This window comes from Pelophylax lessonae, assembly GCF_965119305.1.
Source record: "Pelophylax lessonae genome assembly, chromosome: 9".
NCBI lineage: Eukaryota > Metazoa > Chordata > Amphibia > Anura > Ranidae > Pelophylax > Pelophylax lessonae.
Window position 1 is genome coordinate 238,425,356 of NC_138776.1, and position 19,719 is coordinate 238,445,074.

Consider the following 19,719-nt stretch of genomic DNA (forward strand, 5'->3'; position numbering starts at 1 on the left):
ATGTATAGTATGAATAGAGCAGTGCACATGACCGCAGGTAAAGCGTACTGCTCTAACAAGGACAATGAAAAACACAGTAAGAAACAATTTCATGAAAAATAGATTACAGGGGCATTACATAATGGATGGGTAAGGATTGTTTTTGAAAAATAAATATATATCATTTAGTGTCACATTAAGAGTCAGTGAATCTGGAGATGTCCTCCACAGTACATACTACATCGATTAAAGATTGTCTGTCCCCCTGCAAACAAAACTAACTGTATCCAAAATTAGTTAATTTTTCGCAATACACTTTTAGCAGGTATATCATAGGTTCAGTTTGCATCCACTGTTTTCTCTAGACTATATTTTGCATGAGTTTTCTTAGGCTGCTGGTTTGTCTTTGTCTTCCTGGACCATATAAGGTGGTGGAGCTGGTGGAGCTGATGGTGGTTGAGGAAATGCTGGTGCCGTAGCTGCATATACTGAGGGGGGCATTGAAATCACCACATCATTCTGTATCACAAACACCTGCAATGAAGATTAGACAGCTTAGCAAAAAAACGTATACATCAAAACAAAAGGTTTTAATATTTTGAAAACTACCTGAGTCTCATGTTCTATTTGAAGTAGATATATACTTAGAATGGGTCCTCAAAAACATTTAGTACAGTTATCCTTTAAGCACTTGCCGACCGCTGCCCGACTATATACGGCGGCGGTCAGCCCCTCACAGGAAAAGTGATGTACCGGTACGTCACTAGCCTGTGAGCCAATAGGGGGCGAGCACGCGCCGCCGGAGGCGCGCTCCCGCCCCCGCTCGTTCCCTAAGCAGCCCACGCGTGTGACCGGCGGACCCGATGTCCGCCGGTCACTCGCGATCGTCGGGTGGAGAGGGAGAAAGGCAGGCGGCTAATGTAAACAAAGCTGCCTGTCTTTCTCCCCTGTGTAACAGCACAGATCATACGGTCCTGCCATGTAGGACCGTTGATCTCTGCTGTTACACACACAGCCACATCCAATCACAGTTAGAAGCAGGCCCCTAGGGACACACATAACCCCTCCCTCTCCAATAAAGTTAACCCCTTCCCTCCCAGGGTAATTTTTACAGTAACAGTGCATATGTATAGCACTGATTACTGCAGTAATGTCACTGGTACCCCCAAAAGTGTCAAAAATGTCAGTCAAGGGTCCGATCTGTCCGCCCCAATGTTGCAGTCCCGCAAAAAAAATCGCAGATCGCCGCCATTACTCGTTAAAAAAAAAACATTAAAAATGACAAAAATCTTTCCCTTAGTTAGTAAACGCAATAACTTTTGCGCAAACCAATCAAAATACGCTTTTTGCGATTTTTTTTTTACCAAACATTAGTAGCAGAAAACAAATTGGCCTAAAATGTTAAACAATTTTGATTTTTACATTTTTTGGGGGGGAATTTCATATAAAAAAATGTGAAAAATATTGTTATTTTTGCAAAATTGTCGCTCTTTTTTTGTTTATAGCGCATGATCAAAAAATCGCACAGGTGATCGAATACCACCAAAAGAAAGCTCTGTTTGTGGGGAAAAAAAGGACGTCAATTTAATTTGGGTAGAGCGTCGCACGACTGCGCAATTGCCCATTAAAGTCACACAGTGCCGAATCGCAAAATAGGCCCTGGTCAGGAAGGGAGTAAAATCTTCCGGGGCTTAAGTGGTTAAATGATTCCCCTCCTAAGCATACTTCCCAAGTCTTGCATTTATTGCCCTCACTTTTCTGGGATTTGTGAAGTTGTGTGGACCGCAGGGAGACTTATTTTACCTTACATACTGTATGTGTAAGACCTTTCATTCTATTGAGAGGTCTTCCACCACTGGGACACCTAGCAGACTTCTCTATAAGAATAAGTGAAGATTATTACACACACATGAAAAAGAAGAGACCTCTGTGGCTGCTGAAGGGCTCCCAGTTATTCTTTAAATTCAACCTGTTACGTGAAACGTATGGGGACTCCTTCCATAGATGACCTCCTTCTAAAAATGCTAGTTGCAGACTGCTATGCTGACTCTTTGGCTTTGATTCTTTCTGAATCACCAGCTTGAGGCCAGTATGTACAGTATATTAGTTAAGTCAGTGAAATATCAGTCTATGTTCTTATTTGTTATAGCTCAGTATCTCCAAGTATTGAAGCCAATGGCTTACTAGGATTTTCAGAGGAACAGGTTAGCTATGGTGGCCTCCAATTTTTTGATAGATGAGGGAATAGGAAACATCAATGTTGAACATGTGTGCGCTAACACTTTAAAACTAAACTACAACTGTAACTTTTTCTAATTTTATAACAAGGTAAGGAAGAGTTAGAACCTCTGTCAAGTTTTTTAATTGTTGTGTCTCAGTACCGATTTGTCCCTCACTTCGTGTCCAAATTGGTTTAAAGCGGAGTTCCTGCTGAAAAAAAAATTTAGATAAAAATACCCCCGGGACAGTCAGGGCTAGTGCATTTCACAATGGATAGCCTCTGAACTGTCCCAGGTTGCACTTACCTTTTAGAAGAAATACTTAACTTGAAAATTTCTTGTCCAGCGCTGCCATTTCAGGTGTGGGCACCTGAAGCCGGAGCGTCCTCTTCTGTGCCCACTTCCGTCCTCTTCCGTCCTAGAATGCCCTGCACCGGCCCTGGCATGCCCAGAAGCTGTTTAGCAGGGAATGACGCGCCTGCACCGGAACTGACGTCGGGGCCGGTGCAGGCGCATTGATTCCTGGGAGCGATGACGTTCAGCTCCCAGGAGTCAACGCAAGAAGGAAGTGACGGAGGCGGCCGTATCCGCAGAGGGAGGAAGAGGAAGTAAGGTAAGTATATTTTCTTTGAAAACAAGGTAAGTGAAAAAAAAAATAATAATTATCCAATTCTTTTGCAGGTAAAAACAAGCAAGCGGATAGAAATTTTTTTTTTTTAGGGTGGAACTCCACTCCGCTAGGGGTGGTGATTTGAGGGGATTTGTGTTGGAAGGGGGAAGAAGATTTGTGCTAGGAGGAAGGATTTTGGGGGGGTTTGTGTTAGAAAAGGTAATATAGTGGGTGGGAGGAGATTTGTACTAGGAGTACTAGAGTTTTTTTTGGGGGGGGGGGGGGGAATTGGTGCTAGCAGGTTTGATTGAAGTATTTGTGCTAGAAGGTGAAATTTAGGGGAGGGGGTCGTGGTAGGATGGGGGATTGGGGAGAATTTGGGCTGGGAGGGGGATTTGGAGTGGGGGAGCGGATTTGTGCTTACAGGGGAAATTTGAGGGGTGGAGGATTCGTACTATGAGGAGGGAATTTTTATTTATATTTTTTTTGGGGGGGGGGTAGTGGATTTGTGCTGGAAGCTAACAGGAAATGAGAGGATTTGAGCTGGAAGGGAGGTTGGGGAAGGGGCAAAGATTCGGGCTGGGAAGAGAATTTCAGCAGGGGGGGGCAGAATTATATGGGGAAGAATTTATGCTTAAGGAGTAAGCATGCAGATAGGTGCTCGATTTTTATTTTTATTTTTTTTGAGGGGGGGGGTAAGGGATTTTTACTGACACATATTGCTCATACATCTTGGGGTGGAGCAATAATTCATGTTTGCCCTGAGCTCTAGATGACCTTGTCCGGGCACTGATTGAGTACACAGGACAATCTGCAAATAAGAAGGAATTTCCTCAAGAAAGAGGGACATTTGCCAACTATGGACTAGTGTACACCTCCATAAAAGTCAATCCAAATGCATTTTAAATGCATTTCAAACACCCATTTGCCCTAGGCCTTAGTTACCAAAATACCAAAAAAAAATGTGTTAAGACAAATGTACACCTTAAGTGATTGCCCTTATTTACCTTAAGGAGGTTGCAGTGAGGCGTGCTCTATCTGTGATTTGTAGATTTCCATAGTTTAAGGTAGATTTTTCTAGAGAGGGCATGTACATGTGGTGTGGCATGACAAAGCTCAGGACAGACCCGAGTATCGATATGTCATGCTTATGATATCGCAAGAGAATGAGAAGATGAGATGTCAACATGTAGATGTTGTTGTGGGTACTGCACCCCAGGAGAGTATGCCACTGTTTGACTATGCTTCCCTGGGGTCTTCAAAAAATACTTCCCTGTGGCATTGAGATGAAGAGTAAGAGTTTCCTGTCCTTTTTGCCAAGTAAGTGGCCTACAGAGGATGTGCTTTTGTTGGCATCCTTGCCAATAATGAGAGACTGTCGCCTGAATCATTATGTTGGAAGCTGTTAAGAGGATGCATTTCAATGGATATAAGGTTGAGCAGTTATGTATGGATTCCTAACATTCCTTACTCATCATAAAATAAATAGTAGGTAATGTAATTAGGACACTTGTGAGTTGACACTGCAAACAGAGAGGTTGAGACGGAGAGTTTGTAAAGATCAGAGAAAGAGCAAAAAGGGACTAGGAAACTGGAAGTGCAGTCTGTCTGATCTGGTGACCTTTGCTTTGAGAAGAAGCAGGGCTGTCTTTAACACAGGGCAAAAGGGGGCAGCTGCCCCGGGCCAAGCCATTGTTGTGGGGCCCAACGCACCTGCCCCTTGAGCCCGCACTGCCACAAATAATTGATAAGTGCATTTGGTAGGGCCCAAGAAACGATTTGTCCAGGGTCCAATCAATACTAAAGACGGCCCTGAGAAGAAGTAGTGCTTACCCAGGGGGCCTAGAGGAAGCGATGCATGATTGGCTGTCTACATTGGGAAGGCATGAAGAGGTGGTAGTGAGTTCCTGTCTGAGAGAAAAAGGGAATGCAGAATTCGGCACACCATCAGGCATGTGGCGCTAGAATTTCAGAAACCTATCCGAGAGGAAATGTCAGGGAGGGGCAATGGAAAAAAAAGAACCTCACAATTGTGTGACCACTATTTTAAAATAATGCTGTCCCTCTTTTGCAAGGTGTCCCTGGAATCTAGTTACACTTACACACATTTTATATATAATCAGTGAAAATAATATATATATTATCTTTTACACATTTCTGCACCTTGATGTATTTTAGGTCTTTTTTTTTCATATTTGGTTATTTTGCTCTCATATTGTGCATATACCTCCGAGTTGCTGGTGCGAGTATTTTTCTATTAATCAATAGAACATATTATGGACTATTTTTATATTGTGGTCTTTTGATTCTACTTTAATTCCTGTAAAACTTTAATTGTGCATTGACAAAAACTGTTCATTTTTTGTTTGGCCTACCTACATCTTATTGTATGGACAAATAAGTACATAAGAAACTCATGCTATCCAACAGGTGATAAACGTTTGAATCTCATACCCGGGGGGCGGAACTACAGGGGTTGCAGGGGTTGCAATTGCAACCAGGCCTCATGCTCCAGGAGGCCTGTGCGGCTCCCATGTACACCTGGATAGGAGGGGCGGCAGGGGCAGCATGTAGAGAAATCACTGTCCTCCTTTTTCCTCCTATAGCTGCAGGAGGAAAATGGAGGAGATTGGTTCCTCTGTATGCTGCCCTCGCCACTCCTCCTATCCAGTTCACTTCTGTTCTGCTGTCTCTGGGCCCCTGTGTGCTCCCCTGGTTCCCCCCCCCCCCCCACTGTGCTCCCTTCCCTCTCCTGCTGGCTGCTGCAGGGGATGAGTCATGATAGAGTACCAGGAAGGGGGTCAGTAAATATGTAATTTACCAGCTCCTTCCTTTTCTGAATGGACAGAGTCATAGTCAGGGACATTTAAAAAAAAAATAAAATAAAATGATAAAAAATAATACAATTAAAATACCAAAAAATAAAAACTACTGACACCAGTGGGTGAACTTCCAGGATAGCAAAGGTCACACTTGGTACCGGGCCCTGGCATTCCACCACCGTGGGGTGCCCCAAGATGACAGCAAGGGGGCCCACCGTAGAACTTGTGATAGGGTCCTGCTGCGGGACCGTAATAAAGGGCTCTGCAACTAGAGTAAAAGGCCCCAGGATCAGTGAGAAGAGCCCCAGGCTTGAAGGTAAGGGTCCCGGCCAGGGGTCAGTGGGGCCCTTCATGGTTTCTTGCACTGGGGCCCTGAAGGTTCTAGTTACGCCTCTGTCTCATACTGTTTTTATTTGATTGCTTTGATCACCACTGTGATGGGGTATAAAAATGATGTACAGTATGTTTTTGTGAAGTCTAAAACACTGAGGCTAATTTTACTAAGAGAATTGTTACACCTTGCATTGTGCAAAGATTCACTTTATTATCCAATTATGTGCAAAGGAAATAAGTGAGCAGAGATTTTCTTTTAACCTTAACATGACTGGATAATTGAAGTGACTCTTCAAACAATTTATTGTGTGAACATTCCAAAATACTTTAAATAAATCTGTATTACTATGTGATAAAATGTAGATGTCTCCCCAATAGGAAAGCTTTGCTAAGAGAAATTCTGGTAACTGGAAAACAGCTACAAGACAAAAATTATGCGCTGAGGTAGGATCAATGGACAGATGCATTTTCGCTATGAGTTGCTTAACTTCTTCCCGCCCGTGCTATAGCCGAAAGACGGCTACAGCGCGGGCTCTAATTTCCGGGAGGCCGTCTTTAAACTGCCTCCCAGTGACAGGCTCCCCGCGCGCTCCCGCGAGTGCGCATCAGGGAAAATCTGTGTCGGCCGTGTCCCTTGGACACAGCCATTCACAGATCGTGGTGAATGGCCAATCACAGCGGCCATTTACCACGTGATCGGACCGTGCAATGAGAGATGATCTCATATGTAAACATATGAGATCATCACTCATCGTCAGCTCTCCTTCCTCACACAGAGACTGCAGTGTGAGGAAGAGGAGAGCCGATCAGTGGTTAGGGGACACAGAAAAATGTAATCAGGGCACTGATCACCAGTGCCCTGATTACACAAGGTAAATAAAATACAATAAGTGCCCACCATCATTGCCCACAGTGCCCGCCATCAGTGCCCCCCATCAGTGCCCACAATCAGTGCCCATAGTGCTGCCAGTCAGTGCCCATCAGTGCCTGCTCATCTAGGCACTGACTAGCAGAACTATGGGCACTGAGTGTGGGCACTGATGGTGCTGCTCATCAGTGCCGCCCATCAGTGCTCATCAGTGCCACCCGTCAGTGTCCATCAGTGCCACCCATCAGTGTCCAGCAGTGCCGCCTCTCAGTGCCCATCAGTGCCGCCCGTCAGTGCCGCCTCTCAGTGCCCAGCAGTGCCACCTCTCAGTGCCCAGCAGTGCCACCTATCAGTGCTCATCAGTGCCGCCTATCAGTGCCACCTATCAGTGCTCATCAGTGTGGCATATTAGTACCTCCTCATCAGTGCCACCTCATCGGTGCCCATAAGTGCCACCTCATCACTGCCCATAAGTGCCACCTCATCAGTGCCCATCAGTGCCGCCTCATCAGCGCACATCAGTGAAGGAGAAAAATGTATTTATTTTCAAAATTTACTCGCAGAAATAAGACATTTTCTGTTTTTTTCTTTTTTTTTTTTTGTAAGAAATAAAAAACCCAGAGGTGATTAAATACCACCAAAAGAAAGCTCTATTTGTGTGAAAAAAATGATAAAAATTTCATATGGGTAGATTGTAGCATGACCACGCAATTGTCACTCAAAACGTGAGAGCGCTGAAAGCTGAAAATTGGCCTGGGCAGGAAGGGGGTGAAAGTGCCTGGTAGGCAAGTGGTTAATATACTCACACCTACAGCAGCATACAATATAGTTTTAAACTTGAGAATTAACCTTGAGATTTAGCCAATATCCTACTAAATTATGTATTTGTGTTACACTGACCGGTACTTCCCTGTGTGGGCTATCCCACCTGGTTACAATTAATATAAAAATGGTTAGGCGCTGATGTATGGAAGTCAGTTCCTACTGGGGGGAGTAGAAGCTGCTTCCCCAAACATGTAAGAAAAAAGCAAACAGAAAGCACCTCTGAGTGTGGACTAAGCATATAGAAATTAATTAAAGTAAATGTAGACTCACATTAATGTTCGAAAGAAGATGCATGTGGGATGTTGTGCCCAATAAGACGTCAGTAGGAGTAGGGGCACTACTGCCCGTGTTGATACCGTGTCACGTCTCTCCCCGGGTCCTGCTGATTCCGGCCCGAAACGGAGTAAGATGAAAAACCCCCAGCTGGGTACGAGGGTTGAGACGCACGGTGGAAAGCAATGTCGCTCCTCTGACGTCACAAGTCCGCAACACGTTTCAGAGCATGCGCACTGGATGAGAGAGAACAATGCGCGCTCTTTTTTTTTTTTGAAAAGAGGAGCGATATTGCTTTCCATGTGTATCTCAACCCTAGTTTTCAGCTGGGGGTTTCTCATCGTACTCCGTTTCCGGATGGATTCAGGAGGACCTGGGGAGAGACGCGACACGGCATCAACATGGGCAGCAGTGCCCCTACTCCTACACATATCTTATTGGGCACAACATCCCACATGCATCTTCTTTCGAACCTTAATGTGAGTCTACATTTACTTTAATACATTTCTATATGTACAGTTCACACTCAGAGGTGCTTTTTGTTTGCTTTTTTCTTATCTCACCTGGTTTGTTGGGGGAGGTTTATTTTCTTTTGTCTGTAATGTTTCTATAAAAGTTCGAAAAACAGAATTGAAAAAAAATTAAGCTAATTCTTTAATCATAGTATTGGGTAGGTTCAGCGTGGTGCAGCGGCAGTAACCTGGAGTACACTAACAGGTTTATTGAAGAACTAGCAAACAGTACAACAACCCAGTGGGAAAGCTCACCTGACCAGGTACCTACAGTCAATGCAGCAGAGAGCAGCGTTTGTAGGCCTGAGCTGAAGACTGCACCTGCTGACGGGGGTTGACTGTGGCCTGGTTGGTCCAACCCAGAAGCAGCTTGCTGATGTCCAGACAAAAGGCTGGAGCTTACCTTACTCCAGCAGAACCTGTCCCTACCACTAGTATTGTTCCTGAGGATGGGAATGCTTTCCCTACACTATCCATTCACCAAAGCAGGCCAAAACCTGCGGGCAGGACTTAAAAAGACTCAAGATCTCCGCCAGGGTCATCACTTTAGGAATCATTTTCTTTGGATGAAAATACTTTATTTCACAAGATTGATTTATTTGATTTCACTTATATGGACATTTTGTTCTCTTGTTGTATTAGCGCACTTTTGTAACCGATTTATTTGGTACATACCTTTTTCTATTCATTCGCTATTGTTATACAACTGGGTGGGCTCAGGGCGCAGTGTACTGCGCCCTGGGCCCACCCTTTTTTGAAGCCTATTAAAGCCTCTGGCTCTAATCACGTGCTTAAAAAAAAAAAATCCCCTATTGGAATTCATGCGTCCAGCGCCCTGCATGTAGATTAGGGGGCCGGACGCATGGATAGGGGGGGTGGCGCCCCTGTGACCTCAATGGACGGGCCGCCACTGACTCTAACGTTCCTTACTTTCTTTCCCTTTACTCTACACCCTTACTGCAGTTGGCAACTTGGCTTTTCCCCCTTTTTTTCTTTCAATAATGAGGTTGTACTCTCAGGTCAGGTATCTAGAATGGGCCTATTAAACTTTAACCCCCCCCCCTTTTTTTTTCTTTCCCCCCTGTAATGATGACGGTTTGTGCCTATTTAAGATCTCATTACAATGCAACACTCCCATTATGCCCACCAGTATGGATGTTATGGCTTGTTCTGTCCTTGATTTCACCTATCCTTACCACAACAAATACGTTTGCTGTTTGATGATTGCTTGTTCGAAGATTTTTCATTGTCAAATTTGTTGATATACAGGTTCTCTATCTATTTTATTTGATGTTGGATCTCTACTATACTTGTTGTGGATAACTCATGTGTCTCATTGTTTTGAATATCTGAGAGACTTTTATTATCTTTATGTTGTTAATCTTGTCTACTTGAAAAATTAAAGTGAATGTAAAGTCTTGTTTTTTTTTCTATTAAAATAACAAACATATTTTACGTTCCACCCTCTGTGCAGGGGAAAGCCCGGATCCTCCTCTTCTCAAGTCCTTTGCTGGAGCTCCTGGCCTCTCCTTCCTGTTGAGTTCTCCAACAGCAAGCAGCTTCCTATGGGGGTACCCAAGCCGAGCTGCAGCACCGTGTACCCATTCAGACACAGAGCTGTGGTTTGGACCCGCCCCCTTACTCTCCTGATTGGCTAACTGAGTTTGATTGAGAGCAGCAGGAGCCAATGGCGCCGCTGCTGTGTCTCAGCCAATCAGGAGTGAGAGTCCCGGACAGCTGAGGCATTGGGGACATTGCTGGGGTCTCAGTTAAGTATTAGGGGGACTGCTGAACACAGAAGGCTTTTAATTTTATTGCATACAATGTATTAAGATAAAAAACCTTCTAACTTTACAACCCCTTTAATAAATAAAGATTGAAAAGTAAAGGGAATTTGGGACATAGGGGACAAATTATATAGTAGTGATGGGCTCTGGCGTGTTCAAGATCCTAGTCCCAACCCACCTGTCCGATCCTGCTGGGAAGCCAACACTGTACACCGCTATTTACAGGCAGTGAGACATTTCCCACTCTGTGCAGCCGCCTACCGGGAAATGTCTCCCTGCCTGTGATTAGCGGTGTGCAGTGTCGGCTTCCTGGCGGGATTGGGCAGGTGGGTTGGGACTAGGATCCTGAACACGCCTGAGCCCATATCTACTAGTTAGTATGGTTTTTTTAAGGATATTAAACACTTCAGTGACTGAAGGTTTTACCCCCCTTAATGACTAGGCCATTGTTTTGCGATAGGGCACTGCGTAGCTTTGACAATTGCACATGTGTGGTGCTGTACCCAAAAAAATGCACAAATAGAGATTTATTTTCGTGGTATTTGATCACCTCTGCGGTCTTTAATTTTTGCGCTATAAACAAAAAAAGACTGACAATTTTGAAAAAATAAACAGCATTTTTTACTTTCTGCTATAAACATTCCCAATAAAAAAAAATTTAAAAAATCAAGTTTTTTCATTAATTTAGCCCAATATGTATTCTGCTACATATTTTTGGTAAAACAAAGTCCTAATAAGTTTATATTGATTGGTTTGTGTAAAAGTTATCACATCTACAAACTATGGGATACATTTATGGACTTTTTATTTTTTTTATTGTTTTTTAGTAATGGTGGCGATCAGCGATTTTTAGCAGGACTGTGACATTGCGGCAGACAAATCTGACTAAGTGATGCTTTTTGGGAACCAGTGACACCAATACAGTGATCAGTGCTAAAAAAAAAGCACTGTTACTGTATAAATGACACTGGCAGGGAAGGGGTTAACACTAGGGGTGATCAAGAGGTTAAGGGTGCTCCTATGGAGTGCTTTCTAACTGTACTGGGACTGGATGTACTAGAGGACAAGAGAGATCTGTGTTTCAGCTCAGCTGAAACACAAAATCTCTCTATTCCTCTCTGACAGAACAGCGGTCTGCCTTGTTTATATAGGCAGACCGCCGTTCTGTCATTCCACCAAACGATCGGCAGGTCCCGGCAGCCGTTGCGGACCCGCTGATTGGCTGCGGCGGCCCGGAAGTGGTTAATGTTTTTAACACCCTATTTACTATTGAACTGAGAAATGCAGAAACTGTCTGCCTTAAGAAGTCATTATGGTTCTTTATACTGGTTCAGTGGTGGACCTTTGGCTCGTTTTAACCCACCACACCATAACCAGTATGATTATACTTTCTACCTGGAAACTTTTTCAATGTCTCTTCCTATTTTGTATATACGGATGCACAGTACAGTAGTCTTTCTTTCTTTCTTGCTTTCTTTCTTTCCTGCTTGTGTATTCTTACCTCCTTGCTGCATTGCTTCTCTACCCTGATTCCTTTCACATGTGAGATTTGGCTGTGCTCACCTATAGGCGTCGCCTGCTATTTTATGGGCTTTTACTTCCTTCCCTTACATCACTTCCTGGCCCACGTCCTAGTTTGCTTGCCTATATAAGACATGCTCAGTATAACCCACATTGCCTGAGCAACTTCACAGTTCTCTGAGCTCCCATTAAGCAAATGTGTATTGTCTCTTGTGTATTCTGTGTGTGACTAGCCGTGAACCAACCACGGCTTCGTTTTCCATCTATGCTTGTTCGCTGTTCGCCCTGACCTCGGCTTGTCTCCTGGATTTCCTGTTGCTTGTACTCTGCACATGTGTGTGGTCTCCACATTCTCAGCTTGGCATACCTGGGGGCTGCGACCTTGTTCCAGCTTGCTGTAAGTCCATCCCCACCATCAGGGGCACTGGTGAAGAAGCAGGCTGGGGCCTATACTCTGCATCCTGGGGAACCCTGAGTAGGCGATCCACAAGGGCTCATTACCAAAGACGCTTGAGAGTTTGCTTAGGCTATGATCTCCTCGGAGGCACCGCAGCCTCTTTTGGAACAACTTCAGTGTTTTGCTCAGAGAGTTGATGTCCAGCAGGCCAATCAAGAATGAATAATGCAGTGTCCACAGGAAATTTCCTCCCATTTGGATCAGCTGCAGATTGTGCCCACTTCCTCAACCTCCGTTCAGGCTCCTGTTGCTCTGGCTCCCACGGTCCCTCCAGTGGAGGGCCGTGCTTCGAAACTCCAGCTGCCTCCACCGCCTTGCTTTTCTGGTGAACCTAAAGCTTGTCGGGGCTTAATCAATCAGCTCTCTATTCACTTTGAGACATTATTTTCCTACTGATCGTACCAAGGTGACGTACATGATTTCACTCCTTTCAGAAGATGCTCTGGCTTGAGCCTCGCCACTGTGGGAGTGTCAAGATCCTACTGTTTCCAGTCTCTCTGCCTTCCTGCAAGCTTTTAGCAACACCTTCGATGTGCCTGGCAGGACCTCATCCGCTTCTGGAGCTCTTCTTCGGCTTCATCAAGGAAACATGACTGTTGGCCAATATGCAGTTTAGTTTTGCACCTGCACCTTACAGCAGCCTATTGGAAGGGTCTAGTGGATCGTATTAAGGATGAACTAGCTGGCAGAACCATACCCACCCTCCACCCTGGCTGATCACCCTTAGCATCCAAATCGATGTCTGCTTCCAGGAGCGAGACCTGAATTCCACCACTTTCCCTTGATTTATCATACCTGTCTCCATTCTTTGGGCCCTGAACTCGTATCAAGGTTCGTATTATGTAAACTCTTGGGCAACCGGGAATTTAATCGAGCAGTTCTTGGCTACTGAATTGGGCATTCCTCTCGCTCCCTTGGCAATGCCTCTATAAGTATCAGCAGTCAATAGCTCTACCTTGGCTCTACCTTAGCCTTAGGACCTCTACGGTTCTGAACCACATCCATAACTTTGCATGTCAGTGTTCTTCATTTTGAGAAAATCTCCTTCCTGATCCTTCCTAAGTCTTCTAGTCCTGTCATTTTTGGACTTCCATGGTTGCAGAAACACTCCCCTTCTCTGGATTGGAAATATGGCCATATGGATTCGTGAGAGTGATGAATGGAAAACAGCTTTTAACACCAGAGACGGGCATTATGAATATATTGTAATGCCCTTTGGCTTGTGTAACACCCCATCCATCTACCAGAATTTTGTTAATTAAATTTTTTCTGATCTTTTATATGTTTGTGTCATTGTTTATCTGGATGACATACTCATCTTTTCTCTAGATTTGAACACTCATTGTCAACATGTGTGTACAGTACTTCTACATCTTTGGGACCCTGGAAGAAGTCACGAAGCACGTGACGCAACGCGTAGGGAAGGTCGGAGCGCACCCGGAAGTGACACAACCAGGAAGCGATTACACGCACACGAAGACAGACGCCGATGCTGTCGTTATGATATGTGAGTCACTATATTTTTTTTAATAAAATACATTTTGAAATACTACACTATGAGTGGTCTCTGTCTATACCCCTTACTCTGAGAGCAAGACACAGAACCGAGAGGAGAGAGACAGCACACCCCATGAGAGCCCCCCCCCCCCCCCCCCAGGACCCTCTGAATAACCGGTTCACTTATAAGGCTTTCTTGCAAGAAAGTGAGAGGTGAGAGGCCAGGCACACAGTTTGGAGGCACCAGCACGGTAGTTCACCCTCACTTTCTGCAACTATTACAGCACTTAGAGGGCTTTCATCACATGCATGTTTTCCTTTGTGTGGACATACAAGATTCAATCTGCATGACTGAAAAAAATATGTCCCGAATATATCACATATTCTGAAATTTAGACATACTGTATATGAAGCAACTCATGGATGTGATTTAACATTAAGGCTGTGGACACTTATCACCAATTTTTTTCATCTTTTTTCACGTTTATGTTTAGATTTTCAGCTAGTGGAGCTGTTCAGCTCCATTACTTCACTGAACATATCTTTTCTCACCAGATTCCAGTCTATGCTTATAGTCAGTGGAGTTGATTTACTCCCACAGCCACTTGCACTATCACTCATGTTTATATTTTAGTATGTAATACTAGCACTCTATTACACCACTTTTCATATTTTATGATATATATTGCTTTAAGAGTAAGAATTTTATATATATTATTTAGGTGATATTATGTTATGTTATTTATTTGCATTTTTGCACACATAAATTTATTTATTATTTGATCCACGAGTATATTTAATTATTTATCCAGCATCTTTTGCACATATGGTAATCCATTTGCACTTTACACATTTATTGCACTTTAAAAGGTAGCGCAGCACTATCAAACCCTATCACACATTTAAAGCCCAGGATCAGCTTTAAGTGCCAGCAGCAACCTTTGTTATACCTAGTCTACTCACTCTTGTGTCTTATAACCAGGGCTTTTTTTCAGCGGGAACGCAGGGGAACGTAGTTCCAGCACCTTCAGTACTGAATGGTACTGTATTTAATGGCATAGGGTGCTGGGGTGTGCTCGAGGGTCTATTGATACTGGCTGCTGGGGAATCTATTGTTGCTGGAGGGGATCTATTTTTGCATGGTTGTTTATTGTTTCTGGGGAGGTCAATTGTTGCTGGAGGGGGGCTTATGATGCTGAAGAGTCAATTGTTGCTGGATAGGACCTACTGTTAAGGAAATGGTCTGTTTACGCTGGCTGCTGGGCGATCTGTAGTTGCTGAGGAGGGTTTATTGGATGCAGGGGATCTTTTTTACTGCTTTTCTTGCTATCATCACCAAATTCCATACAAATTACTTAGCACCACAAAATGATACCTGGCTCTGTATTCTGTAAAGGGGGTGGCACTAAGAGGTAGTGGGGGGGGGGGGGGTTGAATCAAAAAACGGTGCTCGGAGGTGGGTAGGGGGCATAGACAAGAATTGACCCAGAAAGGGGGAGTTCCTACACCTATTCTCTGAGAAAAAAAGCCCTGCTTATAACATCTTCGGAACCACCGCCTGTATGCAAAGTTGGAGCCTTCTTTATAGTGTGGTATATTACAAAACCTAAAACATTTCAATCTAGGTTCCCAGGCACATCCCAGATCTTTTAGAACCCTAGAAACACTCTTTATGCAGAAACAGATACCTCTTGATATTCATTCTTCCCAGTAAATGGGAGATAAGGTAACGGTGCCTTCAAATACCCCATTGATCTTTATTCTCTCTGGCCAGGAAAGATCATAGACCATGATGCAGCCAGTTGTGTATTTTGGTTTTGTGCTGCCCTGGGCAAGACTAAAATTGGGCGCCCCCTTCCCCATCCTATGTAAATTTGCCCCACTCCTTCCTTTTTAACAGATGTGACTCCCTCCAAAATTGAAGGACTCTAAGTCTCAGCATGAACCCCTGAGATCTCACGAGAGGGGGTGGGAGAAAGAGAGAGGGGGGTGGGTGAGGGATGGAGAGAGGGGGGATGAGAGAGAGAGAGGGGGTGGGTGAGGGAGGGAGAGAGAGAGGGGGGATGAGAGAGAGAGAGAGAGAGGGGGTGGGTGAGGGAGGGAGAGAGAGAGGGGGGATGAGAGAGAGAGAGGGGGTGGGTGAGGGAGGGAGAGAGAGGGGGGATGAGAGAGAGGGGGAGGAAGAGAGAGGGGGATGAAAGAGAGGGGGGTGAGAGAGAGAGAGGGAATGAGAGAGGGAGGATGAGAGAGAGAGAGAGGGGGGATGAAAGGGAGAGAGAGAGAGGGGGACGGTGAGAGAAAGAGGGGGGGAGGAATAAGAGAGAGGGGGAATGAGAGAGAAAGAGAGTGGGTGAGAGAGAGAGAAAGAGAGGGGGTGAGATAGACGGGGGATGAGAGAGAAGGGGTTGAGAGAGAGAGGAGGGTGAGAGAGAAAGAGAGAGGTAGGTGAGAGAGAAAGAGGTGAGAGAGAAAGGAGGGGTGAGAGAGAGGGGGATGAGTGAGAGAGAGAGAGAGAGGGGGGGTAAGTGAGAGAGAGAGAGGGAGGTGTGTCTAGCAACCAGTGGCCAAAAGAGTCTCAGGTGGAGGGGGGTGGCTTTTTTGCTGCCCCCTGCAAAGTGCCGCCCTAGGCCTGGGCCTTGTTGGCCTAGGCCAAAATACCGCACTGGATACAGCTACTGGAATTACTTCCGAACTTTACCTTTGCAGCTTTAGATTGGAGGATATGTCTGCATTACCCTCAACCCCTTCAGTCTGCTCATCCAGATATTCAATGTCTGATAGCATCTTATTTAAGCCCAACCAAGGACCATGCTTCTCTCACCTGAGGGACTATGGATGATGCATGACTCAGAGAACGGCATCCAAATACAGACACAGCTATAGATGTACAAAACAGCAGAAGGTTCGTCAGCAGAAGGATGGAGTTAATGAAATATCCACCAACCTGTACAATACACAAACACAAGACCTTTGCTAAATCATGTGTAATACTAGTAATAGTCATAAGATACTGTTTGACTAAAATCTAGGTAAAAGAGCAATGGCCACAGTTTTTAGAGTTTTAGGATGACTGCCCACCAAGATATTGTTCAAAATGTTTTCTAAGCATTTGGAAATTGTTCTTAGAACATTGAAGCTTTTCAAGGCTACTGCTTTGCTAGCATAATCTAGAGTGGGGAGTGTTTTGTGGCTAGAACACTGAAGTTGTTAAAAATAAGGCAGGGTAAAATAGAAGCCCCTATGATTTAGTATTAGATAGGTGTTAGGATTAGGTAGATTTAGTGCTGGCTCATTGTATTCAATGGAGGCTCCAATTTCTGGGTTAAGGCTCGTACACACTTGACGAAAATCGGACAAAATATCCTCCGAATTTTCTCTCTCATGCTCAGTGGTCATAACTGTTTTTAGTTGACAGTGCATAATGTTCACGAAATTTCTCTTCCGATTTTTTATTTTATTTTTGGGACATTTGTTCCTAGACTTCTGGGTCGCCAGCAACTTCAGATCATGCGTGGTCTTTCGTATCCGACTTTTCGCGGATGTACTGCATACACATTAAACGAAAATTGGTCACCTGGGGACGGACAATAACAATTTTGGTGTTTGTCCTTCCGTTTTTTTTTCCGTTGAAAATGTCGGCATCGGCTGCTGAAAGTTGTGTACACACTAGCCAAAAATTGTACGATTTTACCTCGGATGGGAATTTTCGGCAGATTTTCTACTAGTGTACCCCACTTTAGGCAAATTTAGCTCTAGCTCACTGTTATCAGTGCAGCTGCATGATTAGTTAGGCCTTTTCAGTGTCTCATCTGATGGTTTGATTGCTTTGTCTGCTTTCCAGAGAACTGTAGGTCCCCCTTGAAGCAGCATGAACAGTGGCAGCCCGTCCATTGGGGGCGCAGGGGTGCCGCCCCCCCCCCCCCCTATCCATGCATCCTAATCTACATGCAGGGCGCCGGACGCATGTATTCCTAGGTTGTTTTTTTTTTAAGCACGTGATTAGAGCCAGAGGCTCTAATAGGCTTCAAAAAAGGGTGGGCTCGGGGCGCAGAGCACTGTGCCCTGAGCCCACCCAGTTGTGTGACAATAGCAAATGAATATTCGCTATTGTCACACAGATTCTCCTCCTGGCCAATCAGGAAGCGGGTCCTGAGTCACATTTCGAGATTGGCCCAAAGGAAAAGCCATGCCATTGGCCAAGGAGGAGGGAGGGGATCCAGGAGACTGAGGGGGAACCCGCCGCCTCCGCTGCTGCTGCCTGCCCTCCACATGTCCAGGTTCAGTGAGCCGGCGACCTGGGGGGGTTATGGTGTGCCAGCTGGTGTGGTCCGTGGGGGGGAAGGTATGGTGTGGTTTGTCTGCTACCCCCCCAGCCAATGGAGCACCAGCTGCCACTAAGCATGAATATTTATACAGCACTTGCCAATCCCAGGGATGGTGCCCCTGAAGTCCGCTGGAAGGCTGTATAAATACTCTGAGACACAGAGCTTCCAGGTCTTGTCCTGGAAAGGAGAAATCCAGCCTGGAGCTCTTGCTGGCCTTTCTGCTATATGCTTGCTGTTCTTGAGGCTTTAGCTGGGTTACCTGAGGGGCCAGGATGCTGAAGTTACAGAGAGCTGATTGAGGGGCTGTCATCTGAAAATCTAGTCTGGTATCACAGAAGAAAGGTATCACATGGATATTGGAAGGAGGCAACCAACTTTCCAAGGACATTTTGTGAGTATTGATGGCTGTACCTGCTCTTAGAGACTTTTGGGCTCCTGCCACCACCCCTGGTGCTAGAGAGTCAGCTGTGTGTTGTGTAAAGGGGACATTGGCTGCTGTCCTGAAGAGCTCAGTCTATCTACTTCTTTGTGCAGCTTCTACTACAAAGCCAGGTGCACAGTTTGCCTTTGCAAGGACTTTTGCTTAAGTTTTACAAAAAAAAGTTTACCGTACTCACCTTGTATATAGTTCTTTTTGGAGTACCAAACTCAAATTCCCTCAACCCTATCCCAGTTACCCCATAAATTAAAAAAAACACCAAACAGAACACCCCTGGACTTGTTATTGAGCCAAAGAATGACCGTCATTATGTGCCTGGCTGTGGGGCAAATACTGGGAAAAAGAACCCAGGCATATTTCCAGCAACTACTTCGGGTGAAGCGGGACAAGTGCAAGTGCCTGTGTGTCAAACAGTGCCTTGAAAAAGTATTCATACCCCTTTAAATTTTCCACATTTTGCCAACGTACAACCAAAAACGTAAATGTATTTTATTGGGATTTTCTGTGATAGACCAACATAAAGTGGCACATAACTGCGAAGTGTAAGGAAAATGATAAATGGTTTTCAAAATTTTTTACAAATAAATATGTGAAAAGTGTGGCATGCATTTGTATTCAGCCCCCTTTACTCTGATACCCCTAACTAAAATCTAGTGGAACTAGAGGTCAAGTCCTGGGATAAAAAGTGTGGGAACTCACCCAAGATTCCCCCCCCACTGAGATTGCAAAAAAGTACCTAAAATACCCGTATTCTGTGCTAAACAGTGCAAATATCAATACTCTAACTATAAACATGTAGCTAGCGCTATTAGCAATGTGTTTAAGTTAAACAAAAGCCATAGCTCTCCTTTTACACAAAGGTCAGGTTAATATAACCCAGCCAGCAAAGAGTTTCTCCTTACATCAGAGTCTGCAGGATTCCCCCTTACAGTGCAAGGGAACTCTGACATAAAGGGGAATTCTGCAGATCATGATCTAAAGGGGAACTCTGATATAAGGGGGGGGGGCTCTGGTGACCAGAGACCACCTTATATCAGAGTCCACTGTGTTCCCACTTATATCAGGTTCTGCAGCATTGCCCTTTACATCAGAGCTCCCCTTCACATCAGCTTCCACAGAGTTCCCCCTTGCACTGTAAGGGGGAATCCGGCAGACTGATGTAAAGGGGAATACCGGGAACTCTGATGTAGGGGGGACTCTGGTTACCAGAGACCACCTTCACAGAGTGAATGCACTAAGGAAGGGGGGGCCC

The 19,719-nt window shown here is 44.9% G+C and overlaps 1 protein-coding gene across 1 annotated transcript in view; it reads right to left on the bottom strand.

Moving 5' to 3' along the window:
• Positions 1–340: 340 nt before the first annotated feature.
• Positions 341–19,719, bottom strand: part of LOC309564337 (membrane-spanning 4-domains subfamily A member 4D-like) — a 43,047-nt gene continuing 23,668 nt past the window's right edge. Inside the window, exons 5-7 of the mRNA XM_082268963.1 lie at positions 18,177–18,287; positions 16,525–16,647; positions 341–513 (exon numbers count right to left, since the gene is read on the bottom strand). Coding sequence (XP_082125089.1) covers positions 367–513; positions 16,525–16,647; positions 18,177–18,287 — 381 coding nt within the window. The 3' untranslated portion in view covers positions 341–366. The remainder of the gene's footprint in view (positions 514–16,524; positions 16,648–18,176; positions 18,288–19,719) is intronic.